The following is a 19969-nucleotide window of genomic DNA, read 5'->3' on the forward strand; positions in this document are numbered from 1 at the left end:
GAGCTGCACAGGCTTCAACCAGAATGTCTTCAGATGTCAAGCAGTGGATTGGAAAGGGTTAAGAGCTTTGACTGCACCATCCATTAATTATGGATGCCCAGTCATTTAATTCTTTAGATCATGTGATTAGTAGTGACCGTTTCAGCTAATTGGTGTTATAGAGGGAGGGGGCTGTAAACTGATCAGTGCAATTTTGGGCTTATTATTAGGCCAAGCACTGGGCATAAAGCACTGCAATACTGAGCAGTAGTATTCTAGAGTGAAAAAATAAACCAGAAGCCATTTCCTGCTCATCTGAAAAATGTATGAGCCAAATTTAAATTAGTCTTATTATATGATTTGCTGTGCAGTACTTTGAAAAATGCATATACACATTTCCAGTATAATTTACACATAGAGAGTAAGCTGCTGCACTGACAAATTTTGTTGTCATTTGCAGAATCTTGGGCACATTGACAACCAATTTTGGTTGCCTTTTGGAGCCCTGCACAAGTATTGCAGTTTATTATAGAAGTGATCAAATGACAAAAGATATGATTTAAAAAGTGAGAATGAAAAAATTTGCAGGCACAAGATGTAAATGTGTAATTGGTGTTCTATAAACCTCCATCTTTAGGGGTTGCAGTGAGTTTGTACCATGGTGATTATTCATAGTTTAAAAAATTATAATGTGTATAAATGTACCCTATGTCATGGGAGAGGAGATCAATATGAAGGTTATAGCCGATCTTAGAGAGAATTACTCTGAATGTGAGGCCTAATGTGCACAGCTAGAATTCATAATAGGGCACCCTTTGGAATGTTCAGACTCATTGCTTTTTGTGGAAAGTAGTCCCCACATATAGCACCTAATGTAACATGGTATGGCCAAACTGTGTCCGTTAGGCCTGCTGCAAACAAGTGGAGTACGCTGTAACAACACCGTCATGTAAAGGAGCCCTTATACTAAGGGGGTTTGAAAGCCTCGTAAATAAATGCCTGACAAGGCAAATTTAGGATTGAGCAGATGAACTGCTAGAAGACAACGCATAATTCTACGTAGCCTTAAAAAAAACTTTAACTATGTAATTTCCTCTGCAGGATTCTCAGTCACTTTTATGTATGTTGTAGTTCCAGTAACTGGTAAAAGCTTGTAACTGGAATTCTCTCAATAGTCCACATATCTCTTTACAACAGGGACCTTGCTCTTTCACAGATGGCTTTTTAGGGACATTCTTTACTTTCTGTCTACTCTGTTGCAGCCCTTTACTCTGTTGATGGTCCTTGATTAGACCATTTCACTGTTTCTGGTACTGTTATGTGCTAGTCATGTCTCCTCCTACACCGCACATCTCCAAGTACTGGCAGCCCCTCTGCTGATGACAGCTCAGGTGTTTCTGTTGGAACAGGCAAAAGGACTGTCCACTAGCAACTTACAGAAGGTGGCAGTGTAATTGGAGGCGCTGTTCCTGGGGAAGGCGTTCCAGCCGGATAGCCTACACAAGGAAGACCGTCTGAAAACCATATTCCTGGACCCTCCCCTTCTGTGTTACAGGCAACCTCCTAACTTGAGGAACTTTATAATCAGGAGTGCATTTCCCTCCGACACACAAAAAGGAACTTATCCCTGTAATGTAAGGAGCTGGAAGACCTGCTCACATGTACTGACTGCGGACAGGATACAAACCCCCAACACACAGCAGGACTATATGATCCCAGGGATATTCATATGTTCCACATACAATGTTGTGTACCTGATCCTGTGCAGGGAATGTCCTGTGGGGGCCTTTTTGTCAGAAAATACAGGGCAAAAACTGAATGCAAGGATGAGAGCTCATCCCCACACGATTAAACACAGAGAATTTCCTGTGGCTGAGCACTTTTCTAAACAATGGACATGACGTAAAGGATATGAGAGTTTTGATATTGAAGGGTGGTTTCAAGTCACAAAGACATAGAAGAATTAGGGAATATAAATTGATAACAACCTTTGACACGCTGAATATTGGGTTAAATTATTCCCCAGGATTTATGCGTGAATGGGAGGTATGAGACCTCTATAGTACAGATAAGACCCCCATCCACAGTAATTCAGGGACCATAAATTTATAATCCCTTATCAGTGTCTAGTTAAAAATGTTTGTGTACCTCTTGCAGCATTCCTGGCGTGACAACCCCCCCAACAGTAATTCAGAGACCATAAAACTTTCACTCCCTTATCCGTTCCTAGACAAAAAAGTTTGTTTTATGTTGCAGAATTCCTTTTAAGTGCGAACCAATCACATCCATATCTGTGCCTTGTCATAAGTATGTATGATATAAGTGTGTATAAATATTCATGCCTGTTCAGATCTATTCCATTTTTAGCCTGATGAAGAGGTTTGCAAGCTCGCTATTATTACATCATGTATTTTTGTTAGCCAATTAAAGGTATCGTATCTGCAAGATTACGTGGTTTCTCTTGCTAGGAACAATCACATGTTGGAATACTGGAGCTGTTGCACAGTGGCTGAATCTCTGCCCTGTACAAGTCTCTCAGGGACACATTGTTTATTCCCTTCCTATCCAGCTGGAACGCCTTCCCCAGGAACAGCACCTCCAATTACACTGCCACCTTCTGTAAGTTGCTAGTGGGCAGTCCTTTGGCTCCCTCTTGTGGTGTCTGCAGGTTGTGATTTGTTTTAGACTTGGAGATCGTCGCACACAAAAGTAGCCACTTCTCCATTTAGATGCTGTTCATATTTAGCATTTTATTTTTTTACATTCAGAGCATATAACAGGAAAATCCCGTGATGTACTGTATGTGTCAAACTTAAAAGCTCCAAAGTCTGCAACTGAATGCCATATGCTTGCTTATATCACTCATCCCTCCAATGTTAAAATAGCCTCCACACTATCTCATATAAACTGCCAAGCTCTGTTCATCTTCCTTCCACCCTCCTCCAACAGGTATAGGACAATCATCTGTATAGTATTTACCAAATGAAGAATTCGCACATTGTGATGTTGAGGAGCTTCAGTGAATGTCCATAGCGTGCGTGCTATAATTACAGTGGGTGTCTTCATTGGTGTATTTTCTAGACACCCTGGCGGTGTTTACAAGCACTTGATGTGCACGAAACAATGACCGACATAAAAATCTCTTATTACCCACATGTGACCTAAAAATTGGAACACACCCATGACACATAGAAAATGTATGCAAAAAGAAAAGCAGAAGCAGTTGTGTCATCTATCAGTTTAAGGCAGCCTGCACACAGCGCAAATTGGACTGCAGATCCCGCGCTTGTCACCGGCGTGGGTGATCTGCTGCTCAATTTGCCCATAGATGTGCGTGGAGATTCCTCTTCTCCACGCACCTATGCAGATTTTATTTGCAGACCTAATGTGCCGAAAATAAAATCGCAGCATGCTCTCTTTTTAGCCCAGATTGAAAGTCAATGGAAGCCGTCCGTTCCATGGGTCTTCCGTAATTGACATTCCGAAAGGGTCGCAGGAGCCGCACCGTCGCCTAGCCACGACGCGGCAAAACAAAAGCATAAAGTAAAAAAATCTGTACTTCGCATGTCCAACAGTGCATTGGGTGGGACATCCGCAGTACAGAAAAAGGAACTATACACGCGGGATCACCAGCCGGGGGCAGAGCCGCATTCAGTGTGGGATTCTGCAGCCGGAATCCAGCTCTGCCGTGTGCAGACGGCCTAATTGTAACCTCATCCATCTGTAAATAAAAACAAAAAGCATTTGATTAAAAGCTCTATGTGTAGAGGCCTCATTCACACGGCCGACAGCGATATCGCTGCTATGTACATGTAGCAGCAGTGATGCTTTTTTCCTTGGGAATAATGTAGCATTGTGTCGCTGCTACCCCCCCATAAAATCGTGCAATTTTATCAGGAGTTTCTAATGTTAAAATCACATCACAAGTTCCTGCTATGCGATGAACAAGGAGGCTCCATAGGGAAACATGAGCTACCAAAAAAAAGTCATGCGACTTTGTAGTGCTCTTTTGCTGGGATTTTTGAAGTGGCTTGAAATATAAGCCTTACCCAGAAAATAAGCCATATCTGCATGAAAAATCAAAAAAACCCACAATACATCACCTAAGAGGCGCAAGCCTGCTCCGCCGCACTTCTCCTCTGCAGCTCTGACACTTGTCTGTAGTCTTCAGCCAGTGCTTCCTGGTTTAGAGGTTCAAAAACCACGCCTCCTGGAAGCGCTGGCTCTGATTGTTTCTGGAGCGCTGTGATTTAGCCAATCAGAGCCAGCGCTTAATGAACCAATCACAGCCATTCAATGCATGGCTAAAATCTGTTCTCTGACTTCACCATACTGTGCTATCTTTGGGGAAATTTAGAAAATTTGGTCAGTGCTCTGCGGATTTTGTTGAGAAAACAAATGAATGAATTCTCTGGTTACAATTCATGCTTTTTCCACAACAAATAGAAGATGACTATACTCTGTGGTAGATTTGAAAATTTATATTTTTTGCAGTCAAAGGCGCTTGTTCTTCGGATTAACACACTTTTAGACTTGGAATTAACTTTGGCAGGTACCTGACACAAATATTTGAGCGCTGGGATGTGAAATTGAATGTCTTAATGCCAGTCTGGTGGCCTTTTCATCTTGACAGGCTCTGTCTTCCTTTATAAAGTCCACCAGGTTGTCGGCTTTACATTTGAGGTGAGCGATACCCTGGTCTACTTCTTGTAATTATGGAACAACTTGAATTCCCTGTGGCTGATGTGCCACTTGTGTGCTAAGTAAAGATTTCATACCGTATGTTGCAAAAGGCTCTAGTGTGAATTGGATAACTGAACTTTGGAAGTGGCTGGAAATGGGCCTGACACTGTTTTGTAGAGATCACAAATTGGCTGTCCCATACTCCTTACAAAGAGGGAAAAAAACAACAAAAATAGAAATGTATAGACCAGTTGCAAGTTCAATCCCCGCGTGGTTCAGGTAGCCGGCTCAGGGTTGACTCAGCCTTCCATTTTTCCGAGGTCGGTAAAATGAGTACCCAGCTTGCTGGGGGGTAATAAATAGCTTCAAGGCGTTTGCAGAATAAGTTAATGCTATACAAATAACAAGATAACTGAAAGATTTCTGCTGTTTAGAACAGGAGTGCACAACCTTTTCTGGTCTGAGGCCCACATTGTTAGACTGAACCACTTCCAAGGGCCACAGTAAAAATTTAAAGTGGTATTATCATGTTTGATATTTACGGGATATATTTGCTAAATAAATGTCTGATGGGTGCCAATTCTACTTGTGTGGCTCCAAGCTATTGAGAAAATAGGGATCCCCTTTCTTCCCATTCGTATTTCAGAAAGGAAGAGTTAATGCATGTAGATGGCTACCTTTGTTGTAGTTAATACAGTAAACCCTTGAGTGGCATTGCTCTTAAGTAACACTGTTTTCAACTTAAGTTGTTGTGTCAGGGCAGTGGCAGTCCCTCAAATAAAGTTACATTCCTCAGATAAGGACGCCGACCACTCCGTGACCCCGGGCGCCGCTCAGTGAGCCGACGCACAGCTGATGCCGGTCCCTTCCTGCATCAGCGCGCGCCTATGCCTCCCCCCCCCCTCCACAGTGCACAGTGCCGGCTAAACGTTGCTGTGTCTGCCTGCCTCCTGACACAGTACAGCAGCTGAATCCGCAGAGTGCCGGCTGAACGCTGCCTGCCTTAATCCCCACTGTACTGCAAAATGTAAGTACTGTACAGATGAGTACAGTAAAGAAACGTCTGCAAATAAATACTGCAGTCCTATGTCAAAGCACAGATAACACAGTGATACGTACTACTATAATGATGTCCCTGCAGTCCTATGTCAAAGCACTGTATGCCAAATGTCCAAAAACCTGTTAAATGTTAAAGGAGATGTCCCGCGCCGAAACGGGTTTTTTTTTTTTTAAACCCCCCCCCCCGTTCGGCGCGAGACAACCCCGATGCAGGGGTTAAAAAAACCACCCGCACAGCGCTTACCTGAATCCCGGCGGTCCGGCGTCTTCATACTCACCTTCTGAAGATGGCCGCCGGGATCCTCTACCTTCGTGGACCGCAGCTCTTCTGTGCGGTCCACTGCCGATTCCAGCCTCCTGATTGGCTGGAATCGGCACGTGACGGGGCGGAGCTACACGGAGCCGCTCTCTGGCACGAGCGGCTCCATAGAAGACTGCTGAAGACCCGGACTGCGCAAGCGCGGCTAATTTGGCCATCGGAGGCCAAAAATTAGTCGGCTCCATGGGAACGAGGACGCCAGCAACGGAGCAGGTAAGTAAAAAACTTTTTATAACTTCTGTATGGCTCATAATTAATGCACAATGTATATTACAAAGTGCATTATTATGGCCATACAGAAGTGTATAGACCCACTTGCTGCCTCGGGACATCTCCTTTAATTTATTCTTTACAGTTGTGTTTTAGATTCATTCAGTAATGTTATTGTTTTTGGTATTAAAGACCAGAGTTATTCTCTATTAAATGGGGTTTGGTGTGTTTTTTTGGAACGTCTAGAACCAATTAATTGGATTTACATTAATTCCTAAGGAAATAATGTCCTCAACTAACATTGATTTCTACTAAAGTCCATTGCTTCGGGACGGATTAATGACGTTAGTTGAGGTACTACTGTATATGAAAAAGCTGTGTTTCACAGCTATCATAAAAATACCATAAAGGTAATCGTGGGCATCTTGCCACCTCACACAGATTTCATAGATGGCCACACAGTGAACCATTAGTGCTCACTAGAGATGAGCTCGAGCGAGTATCGTCCTTACCGAGTACCTGCCTGCTCGCCCGCAAAGATTCGAGTGCCGGCAGGGGTGAGCGCTGTGTTGTGGGAGTGAGCCGGGGGGTGGGGTGGAGAGAGAGAACGATCTCCCTCCCATTCCCCCCGCCCCCCCCCCGCTGACACCCGAATCTTTGCGAGCAGGCAGGTATTCGGTAAGGACCATACTCGCTCGAGTATCTGTCCTTACCGAGTACGCTCGCTCATCTCTAGTGCTCACCCATGCTGTGCACCACCCATCTTAATTCCTCATGTTGGCATGTAGAGGCCGGTTTGCTGTATGTCAGAAAAAATTGTTGATCAAAAGCTAAAAGTCGCAACTGCCTGTGTGATCTGTTTTTGTGTGTCAAGAATAAAGTGTGCAGAGGGGGCTTTCGGCCCTTTTACACGGGCGACAGTTGTTTAAATGCTCTGCACAAGTGTTGATGTTACCACTTAGGTCGTCTGCGCTCGTGCAGAGCGTTTAGACTGAAAGACTTCTCGCTGCATCCTGGGCTTCTCACTGGCTTCTCGCTCCATGTTTCACCTTCTACGTTAAAGGGGTTGTCTCGCGGCAAACATCAAAATGTTACCTTACTCCATTCCCCCCCCCCCCCCCAACCCCACCCCCCCCCCCCCCCCCCCCCCCCCCCCCCCCCCCCCCCCCCCCCCCCCCCCCGGCATAAAATAGCAATTTAAAGCTGTTTTTAAACCGCTTGCTACTTACTGATCTGACGAAATATGAAGTTTTAAAAATCTTCTCCCTAAGATGGCCGCCGGTCCGTTCCCAGGGATGCACTGCGGTTTTCTCCCATGGTGCACCGCGGGTCTTCTCCCATGGTGCACCATGGGCTCTGTTCGGTCCATTGCCGATTCCAGCCTCCTGATTGGCTGGAATCGGCACACGGGGCGGAGCTACGATGACGACGCAGTGACCAGCTCTCCGGCACGAGCGGCCCCATTCACCAGGCAGAAGACCGCACAGCGCAAGCGCGTCTAAAAAAGCAAGAAGCCAGCGAATTTAGACGGCACCATGGAGACGGGAACGCTAGCAATGGAGCAGGTAAGTGAATAACTTCTGTATGGCTCATATTTAATGCACGATGTATATTACAAAGTGCATTAATATGGCCATACAGAAGTGTATAACCCCACTTGCTGCCGCGAGACAACCCCTTTAAGTGCTAAGCAGGGAGCCTTTACACAATATCTAATATATATACTGTGTGTGTGTGTGTGTGTGTGTGTGTGTGTGTGTGTGTATATATGTATATGTATATATATATATATATATATATATATATATATATATTATATATATATATATATATATATATAAATTTTTTTTTTTTTTTTTTTTTTTTAGTGCTGACTTAGTCAGTGATAACCAACTGCGAACGAATAGTGAGCGTTTTTACTCCACATTTACACTGAACGACCTATCACTCAAATTTGTTCGTTTGATGAATTTTGAGAGGTACTCGTTACAGGTAAATGGGCCATTAATAAGCGTGCATAGGATTCTACAAACTGACAAGCTGTACACAAGTCTTTGTACTGTTTACTTTTACCATTCATCTCTAAGTTTAGTGAAACCATTTCGGCTTCACACCAGAACCCACAATGTTGAGAATTACCACCTATTGTTTCACTTTCCTTTTTTACATTGCTTCACACTGTGGCAAAAAAGTCACAAGCCGCACAACCTTTTTGCTTTTAAAGGGATGACCACAATTAACACCTTGCTGTGAAGAGGCGTTCTGGTTAGTGTGACAATGGAGTTCTGAGATTGACACTTGAAAAGCATTGGCGCTCTGATGGCGTGCTGATAATGGCACATCTCTATGGTGTGGTGTACATTGTGGTTAATGATCACTTAATAGAAAAGGATAACATTGCTGGTGACGCTGGCTGGGCTCGCCTTCTGAACACTGCTGGCCCTTTCCATACAGATGGATCTTGGGGCTGTACAGCAGCTCTTCCTATTTTTAATACTTTATGTCCATTTTATGTGATGAGCAGGGCTATAGGAGAATATATGTATGATCTCAACCAAATACACTTGCATGTGTTGATTAAAGTACAAAGTTGACAATTCATGCCACCCAGGTTTCGCTAGGACTTCCACATTAAAACCTAGACCACCGAGACATTGTTAATATACCTTAAACCACTACGGCTGTTGTCTGTACTGAGGTATCACTGCCCATTTTGTTTAGTCTGAAGTAAGAAATCTGCTTGAAGGGATTGTCTCATAACAACAACCTCTGTTCAATTGTCCAATCGGGTCATATGGATGCCACAAGAGGGTCCACCAGTCAAGACTGCCAGCTCTGGTGGATTATGCATAGGTTACACGGAGGGGCATCTATTTAAATGCTAGTCCTTGGTAAGCATACATTTCACTTGCACTATTAGCAAAAGATTAGCTAATTGCTGTGTCAGCTTCCAATTAAAAAGTTACCTTGTTAAGACAATACTGCATACCAGCCAAGAACTTTATTAAAGTAATGCTGGCTTCACACGGGTGAGTCGGATTCTGCATGCAGGATCCCGCAGTGGATTCTGGCTGGCGACCCAGCGTACCTGAATCTGTATTGCGGATGACTGCAGCTGCTCGCCATCGGTCATGCACAGTACAGATTTTGATTTTTAGTATTTGTATTTCCTGTGCCGTCGCTAAGCAATGACGCGGGTACTCATGGGCCATACGCAATGTTAAATTCATTGAATTCAATGCAGGCGCTGAGTCCGTAGCAAAATAGAGCATGCTGCGATTTTTTTTTTTTTTTTGTCTTTCATTTTTTATTTTTTTTTTCTTTCCCCTCCACTTGCGGAATACACAATACATATTTGTGAGAGAAAAACGGAAAGTATGCCTTTCAATGTGATTTGCTGCAGACACCGACTGCGCATTCCACAATAGGAATCCGATAGTGTGAAGCCGGCCTAGAGAGGGATAACTGTAGTGGTGCATGTAGTGTGCCACGGCAAATGTTTATTACAGGCCACGCCCCTTTAACATTAGGCCGGGCCCTCTGTATCACATAATAGTGGCCACCTCACCGTAACCCGGCCAACTGGAGTAATTGCATCCATCTTAGTGGCCCCAGTAGTAGTCATAGCGACTCCCTTTAATAGCCCCAGCACTAATTATGACCTCCATTGTGGACCACCAGCCACCTGCCAAGCATTTAAATCACTTGGAGTCCTGATCCCGCATCGCTGCTGTAATTGGTGCAACCTCTGACCTCTGTGCATCTAGTTGCAGAAACAGTCATCGGGGAAGCGGTCATGCGCTGCAGTAATCAGTGCAACTGTGGCTGCTTCTGCCGGATTGGGACTACAAGTGAGTTAAATGACTGTCCAGAGGGAAGGCGGGACAATTCCACTTAGTGATATTTAAACTAGAAGATTTAATTAAGAGAATTCTTGACTGTTAAAGGTTTGGAAATGGACATCAACTGACTGTGCAGCATGGAAGAGGAGAGTAGTCCTATAGTGCGCTGCAATATATGCTGCATGTTACCGACCTACCAGAGGAAAAGCCAAACTTCACCTGCCAGAAATGCAAGCTTGTGTGTCTACTGGAGGAAAAGGTGCAAAGTCTTGAGCAGAGGATAGCTACACTAAAACTCATTAACCCCTTCTCGTTATATGATGTACATTTACATCCTGCAGCGTCGGGGTATGTTTGAAAAGAAATCGCGGGACGACCTCTCTTCATATAACGCAGGCATCAGCTGTTTATTACTGCTGACACCCACGGGCAATAGCTGCAATCGATCACGGCTATTAACCCTTTAAATTCCGCTTTCAATTCTGACAGCAGCATTTAATCCCCTGAACACTGTTCAGGGATCCCATACGGACCCACCGCGATGATATCAAAAGAAAGAAAACCCTTTTTGCCATATTCACAATAAAAGCATCTAAATAATAAAATAAAAATACATATTTGGTGTTGCTGCATCCATAAAAGTCCGATCTAGCAAAGTAATGCATTATTTACCCCGCACAGTGAACGTTGTCGGAAAAAAAAAAAAAAACGATTGAAAAGTTGTATATATTCCGATATGGTAGTATGTGTAGGAAAAAATGAGCCCTCGCACAACTACGTCAACGGAAAACTAAAAGTTAAAGGGGTTGTCCCGCGGCAGCAAGTGGGTCTATACACTTCTGTATGGCCATATTAATGCACTTTGTAATGTACATTGTGCATTAATTATGAGCCATACAGAAGTTATAAAAAGTTTTATACTTACCTGCTCCGTTGCTAGCGTCCTCGTTCCCATGGAGCCGACTAATTTTCGCCCTCCGATGGCCAAATTAGCCGCGCTTGCGCAGTCCGGGTCTTCTTATCTTCTCAATGGGGCTCCGTGTAGCTCCGCCCCGTCATGTGCCGATTCCAGCCAATCAGGAGGCTGGAATCGGCAATGGACCGCACAGAAGCCCTGCGGTCCACGGAGGTAGAAGATCCCAGCGGCCATCTTCAGCAGGTAAGTATGAAGACGCCGGGATTCAGGTAAGCGCTGTGCGGGTTGTTTTTTTTAACCCCTGCATCGGGGTTGTCTCGCGCCGAACGGGGGGGGGGGGGGGGGGGGGTGGTTAAAAAAAAAAAAAAACCCCGTTTCGGCGTGGGACAACCCCTTTAATGCTCGCAAAAGATGACGACAGAAAACATTAAAAAATTAAATGTTTTTGAAAGGCTTTTGTCCTGGGCCCAATGCTGTTTAATATTTGTATAAATGATATTCATGTGGGAATTGAGGGGAAACTGATAAAATTCGCCGATGACACAAAGCTAGGAGGGATAGCTAACACTAGGGAAGAGAGTGTTATAAAAGCTGTCTGAAAGAAAATCTGTTATCGGAGTGTGGTACCGGACAGCAATCCCCATAAATAACTTTTGTTTCTTTTTGGAAGCATATCTCTGTAAAACATGTTTCAAAATCTCCCGCGCTGTATAAGCATGCCTGCAGTCCAGTCCAGTTTTTTTTTTAATAAGCCTACCCATCTCGGCTGCTGAGCACCTGCTTCCTCCTTAGAGCGCTTTGATTTTTAACACATGTGCATGCTTTCTGACCGGCGCATGTGCACTTTTATGTTCAGATTCAAGGATCCCATCCGCACATCAGTGTTTCGTTTTTCATTGTTCAGTTCAATCATTTGGAGTGCATGTTTTATTACAAAAAAAAAAAAAAAAATTCCTGTAAAATCTCTATTGCGTTCAATGGGACTTACTTTGTTTCAGCTGCTTCAGTTCAATTTAGTTTCCGTTTTGTGATAGAAAAGTCTTGCACTTCAGTCTTTTCTTTCTATCTTTGAAAAAAAAACTGAGTGTAATAGTGCCTTCCCTCTTGTATTTTCTTTCCCTTTTTTATTCTCTCAATGGCAGATAGACTAAAACTGTTCAATTTGTATCCGTTTGTCCGTCTGTCCAACAGATCTCTTTAAATCACACTGTGCATGTGTAGTTATAATACTAGAGCTGGAAAGACACAGGATTAGGGATGAGCGAGCGTACTCGGAAAAGCACTACTCGCTCAAGTAATTCGCTTTATCCGAGTATCGCTGTGCTCGGGTCTGAAGATTCGGGTGCCGGCACGGAGCGGGGAGCTGCAGGGGAGAGCGGGGAGGAACGTAGGGGAGATCTTTCTCTCCCTCTCTCCCGCCCGCTCTCCCCTGCTCCCCGCTGCGACTCACCTGTCAGCCGCGGCGGCCCCCGAATCTTCAGGGACGAGCACAGCGATACTCGGATAAAGCACATTACTCGAGCGAGTAGTGCTTTTCCGAGTATGCTCGCTCATCCCTACACAGGATCCATTAAACTGATGAGAACGAAACCTAACTTTAGTTCTGCTTTTTTTTTTTTTTTTTTTTTTTATACAGATCCCATTAAAAAGGGAACAAAGAATACAGATGTGAACATCTGCCATACAATGAACAGCCATTTGTAGTATGAAGGGCATAAAATGTATAGCAATAAATTTGGTGTTGTGCTTTTTTTTTTTTTTTGTCAGTAGTACTTTTTTGGGGGGGGGGGGAGGGGGTAAGCTTTATTGCGCTGATTTCAATTATGGTATGTCTTGCTAGATTTTTGAGCTAATGTATGTTGAAAATGTATTGGCCTACTCACAAGTTGCATAAATACTTAATGTTTGGTACAGACAGGTCATCCACTTTTTTACGTAGGTACATCACATGCTTAGGGAAATGTGGGTGTCAACAATTCCATATGAAACTAAAAACCTACCAAGTCCCTAAGGGCTCCTGTCCGCAGGCATTGCAAAATGGAGATTCACCACCCAGAAGCAGGAGCCAGCAGACGAATCTCCGCGGTCCGCTTATCTGACAGATAGGCTGACCGTGGAGAATTGCAGCAATTTGCAGAATGCTGTGAACTGTTGTCCGCAAACGGAGAATCGCAATGGTTCTCTGCTCGTGGACAGGGGGCGGCGCTTTCCACAGCAACGCTATGGAAAGCACACATTGCGTTCCCCGCAGCCGGATTATCGCCGCAGGAACCACAATTCAAAAACGCCCGTGGACAGGCAGCCCAACTGGGACAGGAATAGGCAGAGTATGGAAAAATTATAGTAAACGTGACAATACAACCATCTTCACAGCATTAATTTTCCCCATCCACGATAAGTATGGGAGATTGCACCTGAGAAGATCAATATCTGCTCATATATTTTAATCATTTGAAATTCTAGGTTACCAATAGAGTTTGGGAGACGGATGCCTAAATATGAGATGCAGTAGGCTGCGGAATGAAAACCAAAATTCCATACCTTTTTAACATGAACATTCTAATGTTGTGTTCTCTTATTCATTTTTTTTTCTTCAGTTCCTTTTGGCTTGAAGACGAAATCGTTAAATTTTAATACAACATTATACTGGGACTACTCCGTAACGTCGGTCACTCCCTACTTTCAAGTGGCGTATTACAAGTAAGGCATGTTTTCATTGTTATGTTAAACAAAAATAACCCTCTACCAACATGCTGTACTAGTATGGAGAAGTGGGCAAGCAGTTCCCACAAGGCACCATATATAGGTGGTGCTTACAAAGTGCAGAATAACTACCCGAGTCTGTAGTATCCACTACGGGATTGCGGTTGTAAATGGCAGTTAACCTCATTCCGGCCACTTGGATACATTGATTGTGGCATCTAAACTATTTAGAGGCTCCTCCCTTCTCCCATTTACCCCCTTGAGATGCCATCAGAATCATGGTCTTAAGATTTCTCGCAGTGCACGATGTGCCTAATAAATGAGGAGGCGCACGGCTCTTCATACATATTAGGTGCATCTTGGCACCTACTTGCGCCCCAAGCTATACACTATATGTATATATAAAAAGTGTGTGTGTGTGTGTGTGTGTGTGTGTGTGTGTGTGTGTGTGTGTGTGTGTGTGTGTCAAGCCTCGTCCACTTTTAAGAAAAGCTGCATGAGGTGGCTTTAAAAGTCACTTATGTTTGTGCAAATCCAGGTTTGTGAAAAGTTTGCTGCTTTTTTACGGGAGTGGCATAAAAGCTGTCTTGAATGTTCTCCAGTGTATATCTAATCAGTTTATTGCACGTTCAAATCACTTTGTGGAATGAATAAATATAGTAGAAAAATTAATGTTTCCACATTTAGGAAATAAAAAAGTAGCTTTTTTTTTCCCCCAATAAAACACAATTCTGGGAAAACTGCAAAAAAAAAAATCCTAAACTTAAATTGGTATCACAACATGTATAACATTCCGTATAATAAAGCTTTTATGCTACTTAGAATATAGATTCAATTATGTAAAAAAGATGCCAGAATTGCTGATATTTGATCATCGCGCCTCCCATAAAGACGAATAAAATCAGTTCTCTATTCTCCCACCTCCCCCCTCCTTTTATTGTAATCTATATATTTTTTTTTTTAAACTTTCCTCCTTTTCTCTCTTGAAGTTTGTGTTTCTTGTCCAGTGTGTTGATAGCTTGGCACATGCCTTTTAGAGTCTGTTTGTGCAGTTCACATGCTGTTTATCCCACTAGATCTGAAATCGGCGGACGCCATCCGGTCTGCAGCCCGTCCGCAATTGACATTGCAGTCGGGCCACAGATTCTGCGGGAATCTGTACTGCGCATGTCTGACGGCGAGCCAGCCGGGACTTTTGCACACATCCGCAGTACAGAACTTCAAGACACGGAGAGGTACGCAGGTCACCGGCCACGGGTGGATTCCATGTGGGATTTCCCATGCGTGCCTGTGGACATGAGGTCTAAGGCAAGGAAACGTCTGTTCTGTACACTCCTAGTGCGTTTAATATGTGAGAAGGAACCATCTACTGTCCTGCGAAGAGATGATGCTTTAAAACTATAACCACTTTTAATATGCATTTCAGAAATGGTTCCTGGACAGTCGTGAAGAATTGTGAGAACATTTCACGTAATTACTGTGATCTTTCAGAAAAGATTGTAGATCCTTATACTTATTATCATGTTGGAGTGAAAGCTTTTGTGGGCTCTCAAATGAGTAATTACGCAAAAACGGAAATTTACTTAATAAATGATGGTAAGTAAGCTTTGTGATTTATGAAAAATCTGAGAAAAAGGCCATATGTATGAATACAAAGTTACAGGGGCAAGTACATACCGTTCCCAACGGCATGCAGAATGGCAAAATGCTATATGGAGGGGCACAGATACACTGAGGAAGGGGGGCCGCTTAGTAGTGTACTTGCTTAGATAATTCTTGTATAAGATTATAGTCACATAGTTGGGACTCATTCACACAACCATGATTTCGGCATGTATTACGCACGCTATGCATGACGCGAGGTGAATGTAGTCAATGAAAGTGCATCGACTTTCATTGATTCATTCGCATGAGCGTGTAAACACTACATATAGATAGACGTGTGAAAAAAGATCACCGCTCTATTACTGTATCACACAGCATGCGCCCTATTCTTTTCTATGGGCAGCATATGTAACGCTGTGGTGAATTAAAAAGACAAAGTAACACTGCACATGACAGCGTGCGTAAGATACGCGGTCATGTGCAATCCGTGATCTCTGCCAATTTCACACAGACCGGTAAACCGCTGCGTGACCGACTGCAGTGTTTAACGCATACAGTCGGAATGAGCCCTTCGGTTATGAACACTGTAGGTGAACTAGGCATATAAATATAACCATATTATTAGAAAGACTGGCTGCCCCACCTAACTACTCCACACTTAAATTCGGACATGCTGGGCTCCCCCAACATCCTAGCGTGAAACCGCTTCCTGCAAAAAAAAAATCCATCTATCACACTGAGTGGTAGATGCGGGAGTGGACAGCAGTTTGCCATTGAAAAATTTAATCAACAGGTTTAACCCCTTAACGACCAATGACGTACCTGGTACGTCATGGAGCGTCGGGGTATGTATGAAGAGAGGTTGCGTGGCAACCTCTCTTCATACAGTGCGGGCATCAGCTGTTTATAACAGCTGACACCCGCGGGCAATAGCCGCGAGCGGCCGCGCGGCCGATCGCGGCTATTAACCATTTAAACGCCGCTGTCAATTCTGACAGCGGCATTTAAATCCCCCGAACGATGTTCGGGGGTCCCGCGCGGCCCCCCCGCGGTGAGATTGGGGGAGCCTTGCACGTATCATGGCAGCCGGGGGCCTAATGAAAGGCCCCAGGGCTGCCTTAGCAGACTGCCTATCAAGCCGTCCCCGTGGGGTGGCTTCATAGGCTGCCTGTCAAAAAGCAGTATGACGTAATGCTATAGCATTACGTCATACTGCAGGAGCGATCAAAGCATCGCATCTTAAAGTCCCCCAGGGGGACTTCAAAGTAAAGTAAAAAAAAGAATCAATAAAGTTTTTTTTTAATTGAAAAAAAAAAAAGTTGTAAAAGTTTAAATCACCCCCCTTTTGCCATATCTATTATTAAAAAATCTAAATAATAAATTAAAAATATGTATTTGATATCGCCGCGTCCGTAAAAGTCCGATCTATCAAAGTAGCACATAATTTTTCCCGCACGGTGAACGTCGTCCGAAACAAAAAATGAAGAACGCCAGAAATGCACTTTTTTAGTTACCCTGTCTCCAAGAAAAAACGCAATAAAAAGCGATCAAAAAGTCATATGTATTCCAAAATGGTACTATCAGAAACTACAGGACATCCCGCAAAAAATGAGACCTTGCTCAACTACGTCGACGGAAAAATAAAAAAGTTATCGCGCGCACAAAATGACGACAGAAAATAATTGAAAAAAATTTTATGTCTTTAAAAAAAAAAAAAAAGAGGAGTATAGTAAAAAAAAAACTAAACAAGTTTGGCATCGTAGTAATCGTACCGACCCATAGAATAAAGTTGTCATGTCGTTTTTGTTGCCATTTGTGCGCCGTAGAAGCAAGACGTACTAAAAGATGGCAAAATGTCGTTTTTTTTCCATTTTACTCCACTTAGAATTTTTTAAAAGTTTTTCAGTACATTATATGGTACTTTAAATAGCACCATTGAAAAATACAACTCATCCTGCAAAAAACAAGCCCTCATACAGTGACGTGGATGGATAAATAAAGGAGTTATGATTTTTTTAAAGGGGGGGAGGAAAAAACGAAAATGGAAAACGAAAAATGGCCGCGTCATTAAGGGGTTAATATTATGCTATTTCTGAAAGCTAAGATTGGCAACACATAATTATAAAACCTACCTTTGTCTAGTAAACTACACAAGAATAAGGACAGGTTAACATCCTCTGAAAGCCCATCTACACCTAATCGGGTACAAAAACTAACCAGGGCTCCCAAGCTGCCTTATAACCTTGCCAAGTCTTGGGTGCCACAAATTGAGCCAATAACTGAGAAATCAAACCCGAATCGCCTCCCACAAATGCTTGGGGCACTGCAATCCCCTTTAATCGGCTTTTTTTTTGAAAGGTACCAGGGCTGTCTTGGCAGAATGCCTATCAAGCTGTCCCCGTGGGGTGGCCTGATAGACTGCCTGTCAGATTGCAGTATAATGTAATGCTAGGGCATTACATCATACTGCAAGAGTGATCAAAGCATCGCTAGTTGTGGTCCCCTAGGAGGATTAAAAAAAGGAAAAAATTGTTAAACATAACAAGTAATAAAAGTTTCAAAGGAAAACCCTCTTGCCATATTTACAATAAAATAATCTAAATAATAAAATACTACATATTTGGTATCGCTGCGTCCATAAAAGTCCGATCTAGCAAATTAATGCATTATTTACCCCACAAGGTGAACGTTGTCGGAGAAGGAGAAGCACTTTTTTGGTTCCCCCGTCTCCAGGAAAAAATGCAATAAAAAGTGATCAAAAAGTCGTATGTACCCCAAAATGGTACCAACGAAAACTACAGGACTTACTGCACAAAATGAGCCCTCGCAAAACTATGTAGACGGAACAATAAAAAGTTGTGCAAAGACGATTGTGGGAGAAAATTTAAACAAATTAATTTTTTGAAAAAAAAAAAAATACAAGTAGTACAGCAAAAATAACCTGGTAGCGTAGTAATCGTAGTGACCCATAGAATAAAGTTATGATGTCCTTTTATGTTGCAGTATGTGCAGCGTAGAAACAAGACGCACCGAAATTTGGCAGAATGTTTGGGTTTTTTTGTTTGTTTTTGTTTATTTCATTTTACACCACTTAGAATTTTTTAAGTTTTTCAGTAAATTATATGGTTCATTAAATAGCACCAATGAAAAATACAACTTGGCCCACAAAAAACAAGCCCTCATACAGCGACGTCGATGGATAAATGAAGAAGTAACGATTTTTTTAAAAAGGGGTAAGGAGGAAAAAACAAAAATAGAAAAAAAAGGCCATGTCATTAAGGGGTTAATGGATCACTGTGCTGTACATGTGCAGTCAGTTACAATCACAGACTGAAAATGCGGCTGTGTGAATAAGCCTTAACAAGCTAATTCTCATTTTTTATTTCAGGTATTATTGGGCCACCTTCTCTAAATGCATCGCACGATGGACGGGTGATACTCCTTGATGTTTGGTACCCACCTGCTGCAGGGGGGAAGAATGTAGGAGACTATTTGGAGGACCTTACATATGACATTACTTCTGGAGATACAACAGAGGTATTTTATGAATTCCAAACATTGATTAATTGGTCATTTTATGTATAATAAGGATGGTTTCACAACTGGAGTTTTAAAGAAAAACTTTGTGGGTTTTTTTTCTTTTAATCTTTTGTCAATCTTTTAGGCCAAAAGTATTGTGGTTAGACCAAAGTTGTAAGCGTGCTTTTACACGGGATGACTTGTCAGGCAGAGAGGCCCACAGGTCGCCTTAGCAATGATCATTCATGTGCTTTTACACAGGAACAATCATGGCTACTGAATGGATGTGGAGCTGCCAGTGATTGTTCAGTCCACACACTAAACAGGCAGTCATTCACAGTAAACAGGCAGTCATTCATAGATGGACTGCCTGTTCACACAGGCTGATCGGTTTTTAGTTTCTACGTACATAAAAACTATATCGCTCGTTCATTTAGTCGTGCATGCAATTGGACTGAACAATCTGTTCAGATCATCACTGATCACAGGGATCTGATTTCTTGACCCGTGTGAAAGGCTCTTGGTCAGAGGGGAAATACTGAATGTGATGTAAGCAATGCGTTCTTCTTTGTGGCTTTTTCATTGTGCATTTCTATGCTTATTAGGTTAAAAAAAAAAATCACCAGAAAACGTGTGAATGAGTCCTTTAAATGCAAGTTTCTAAGGGTTTGTTCAACCCCTTAGACTGAGTTAACACGGGACGGAATTTCAGAACTGACATGCTGTGGAATTGAATTCCACGCCGCATTTCTGTTTCCTCGCAGCTTGGCAAAATCTTGTCCACTTTGCTGGCTAATCCCGGGATTAGGAGCTGCGGTTGGAATTGCCATGCTGACATTCTGTACGGAAATTCCGCGACAATTCCGTCCTGTGTGAACCCAGCCTTAGGCCTCATGTCCACGGGGAAAAGAAGAATTAAAATCCGCAGCGGATTTTAACTCTTCACCCGCACGCGGATCCGCACCCCATAGGGATGCATTGACAACCCGCGGGTAGATAAATACCCGCGGATGGTCAATAAAAGTGAATAAAAAAAAAATATGGAGCATGAAAAAAAATGGACATGCTCCATTTAGGTGCGGGTCTCCCGCGGGGAATGCACCCGCAGGCTTCTATTGAAGCCTATGGAAACCG

The 19969-nt window shown here is 43.1% G+C and overlaps 1 protein-coding gene across 1 annotated transcript in view; it reads left to right on the forward strand.

The window, feature by feature from the left end:
• IFNGR1 (interferon gamma receptor 1) overlaps nt 1-19969 on the forward strand; it is a 60523-nt gene that overhangs the window by 15122 nt on the left and 25432 nt on the right. The window contains exons 2-4 of the mRNA XM_066606094.1: nt 13606-13708; nt 15138-15307; nt 18705-18853. Coding sequence (XP_066462191.1) covers nt 13606-13708; nt 15138-15307; nt 18705-18853 — 422 coding nt within the window. The remainder of the gene's footprint in view (nt 1-13605; nt 13709-15137; nt 15308-18704; nt 18854-19969) is intronic.

Source organism: Eleutherodactylus coqui, chromosome 1, assembly GCF_035609145.1.
Source record: "Eleutherodactylus coqui strain aEleCoq1 chromosome 1, aEleCoq1.hap1, whole genome shotgun sequence".
NCBI lineage: Eukaryota > Metazoa > Chordata > Amphibia > Anura > Eleutherodactylidae > Eleutherodactylus > Eleutherodactylus coqui.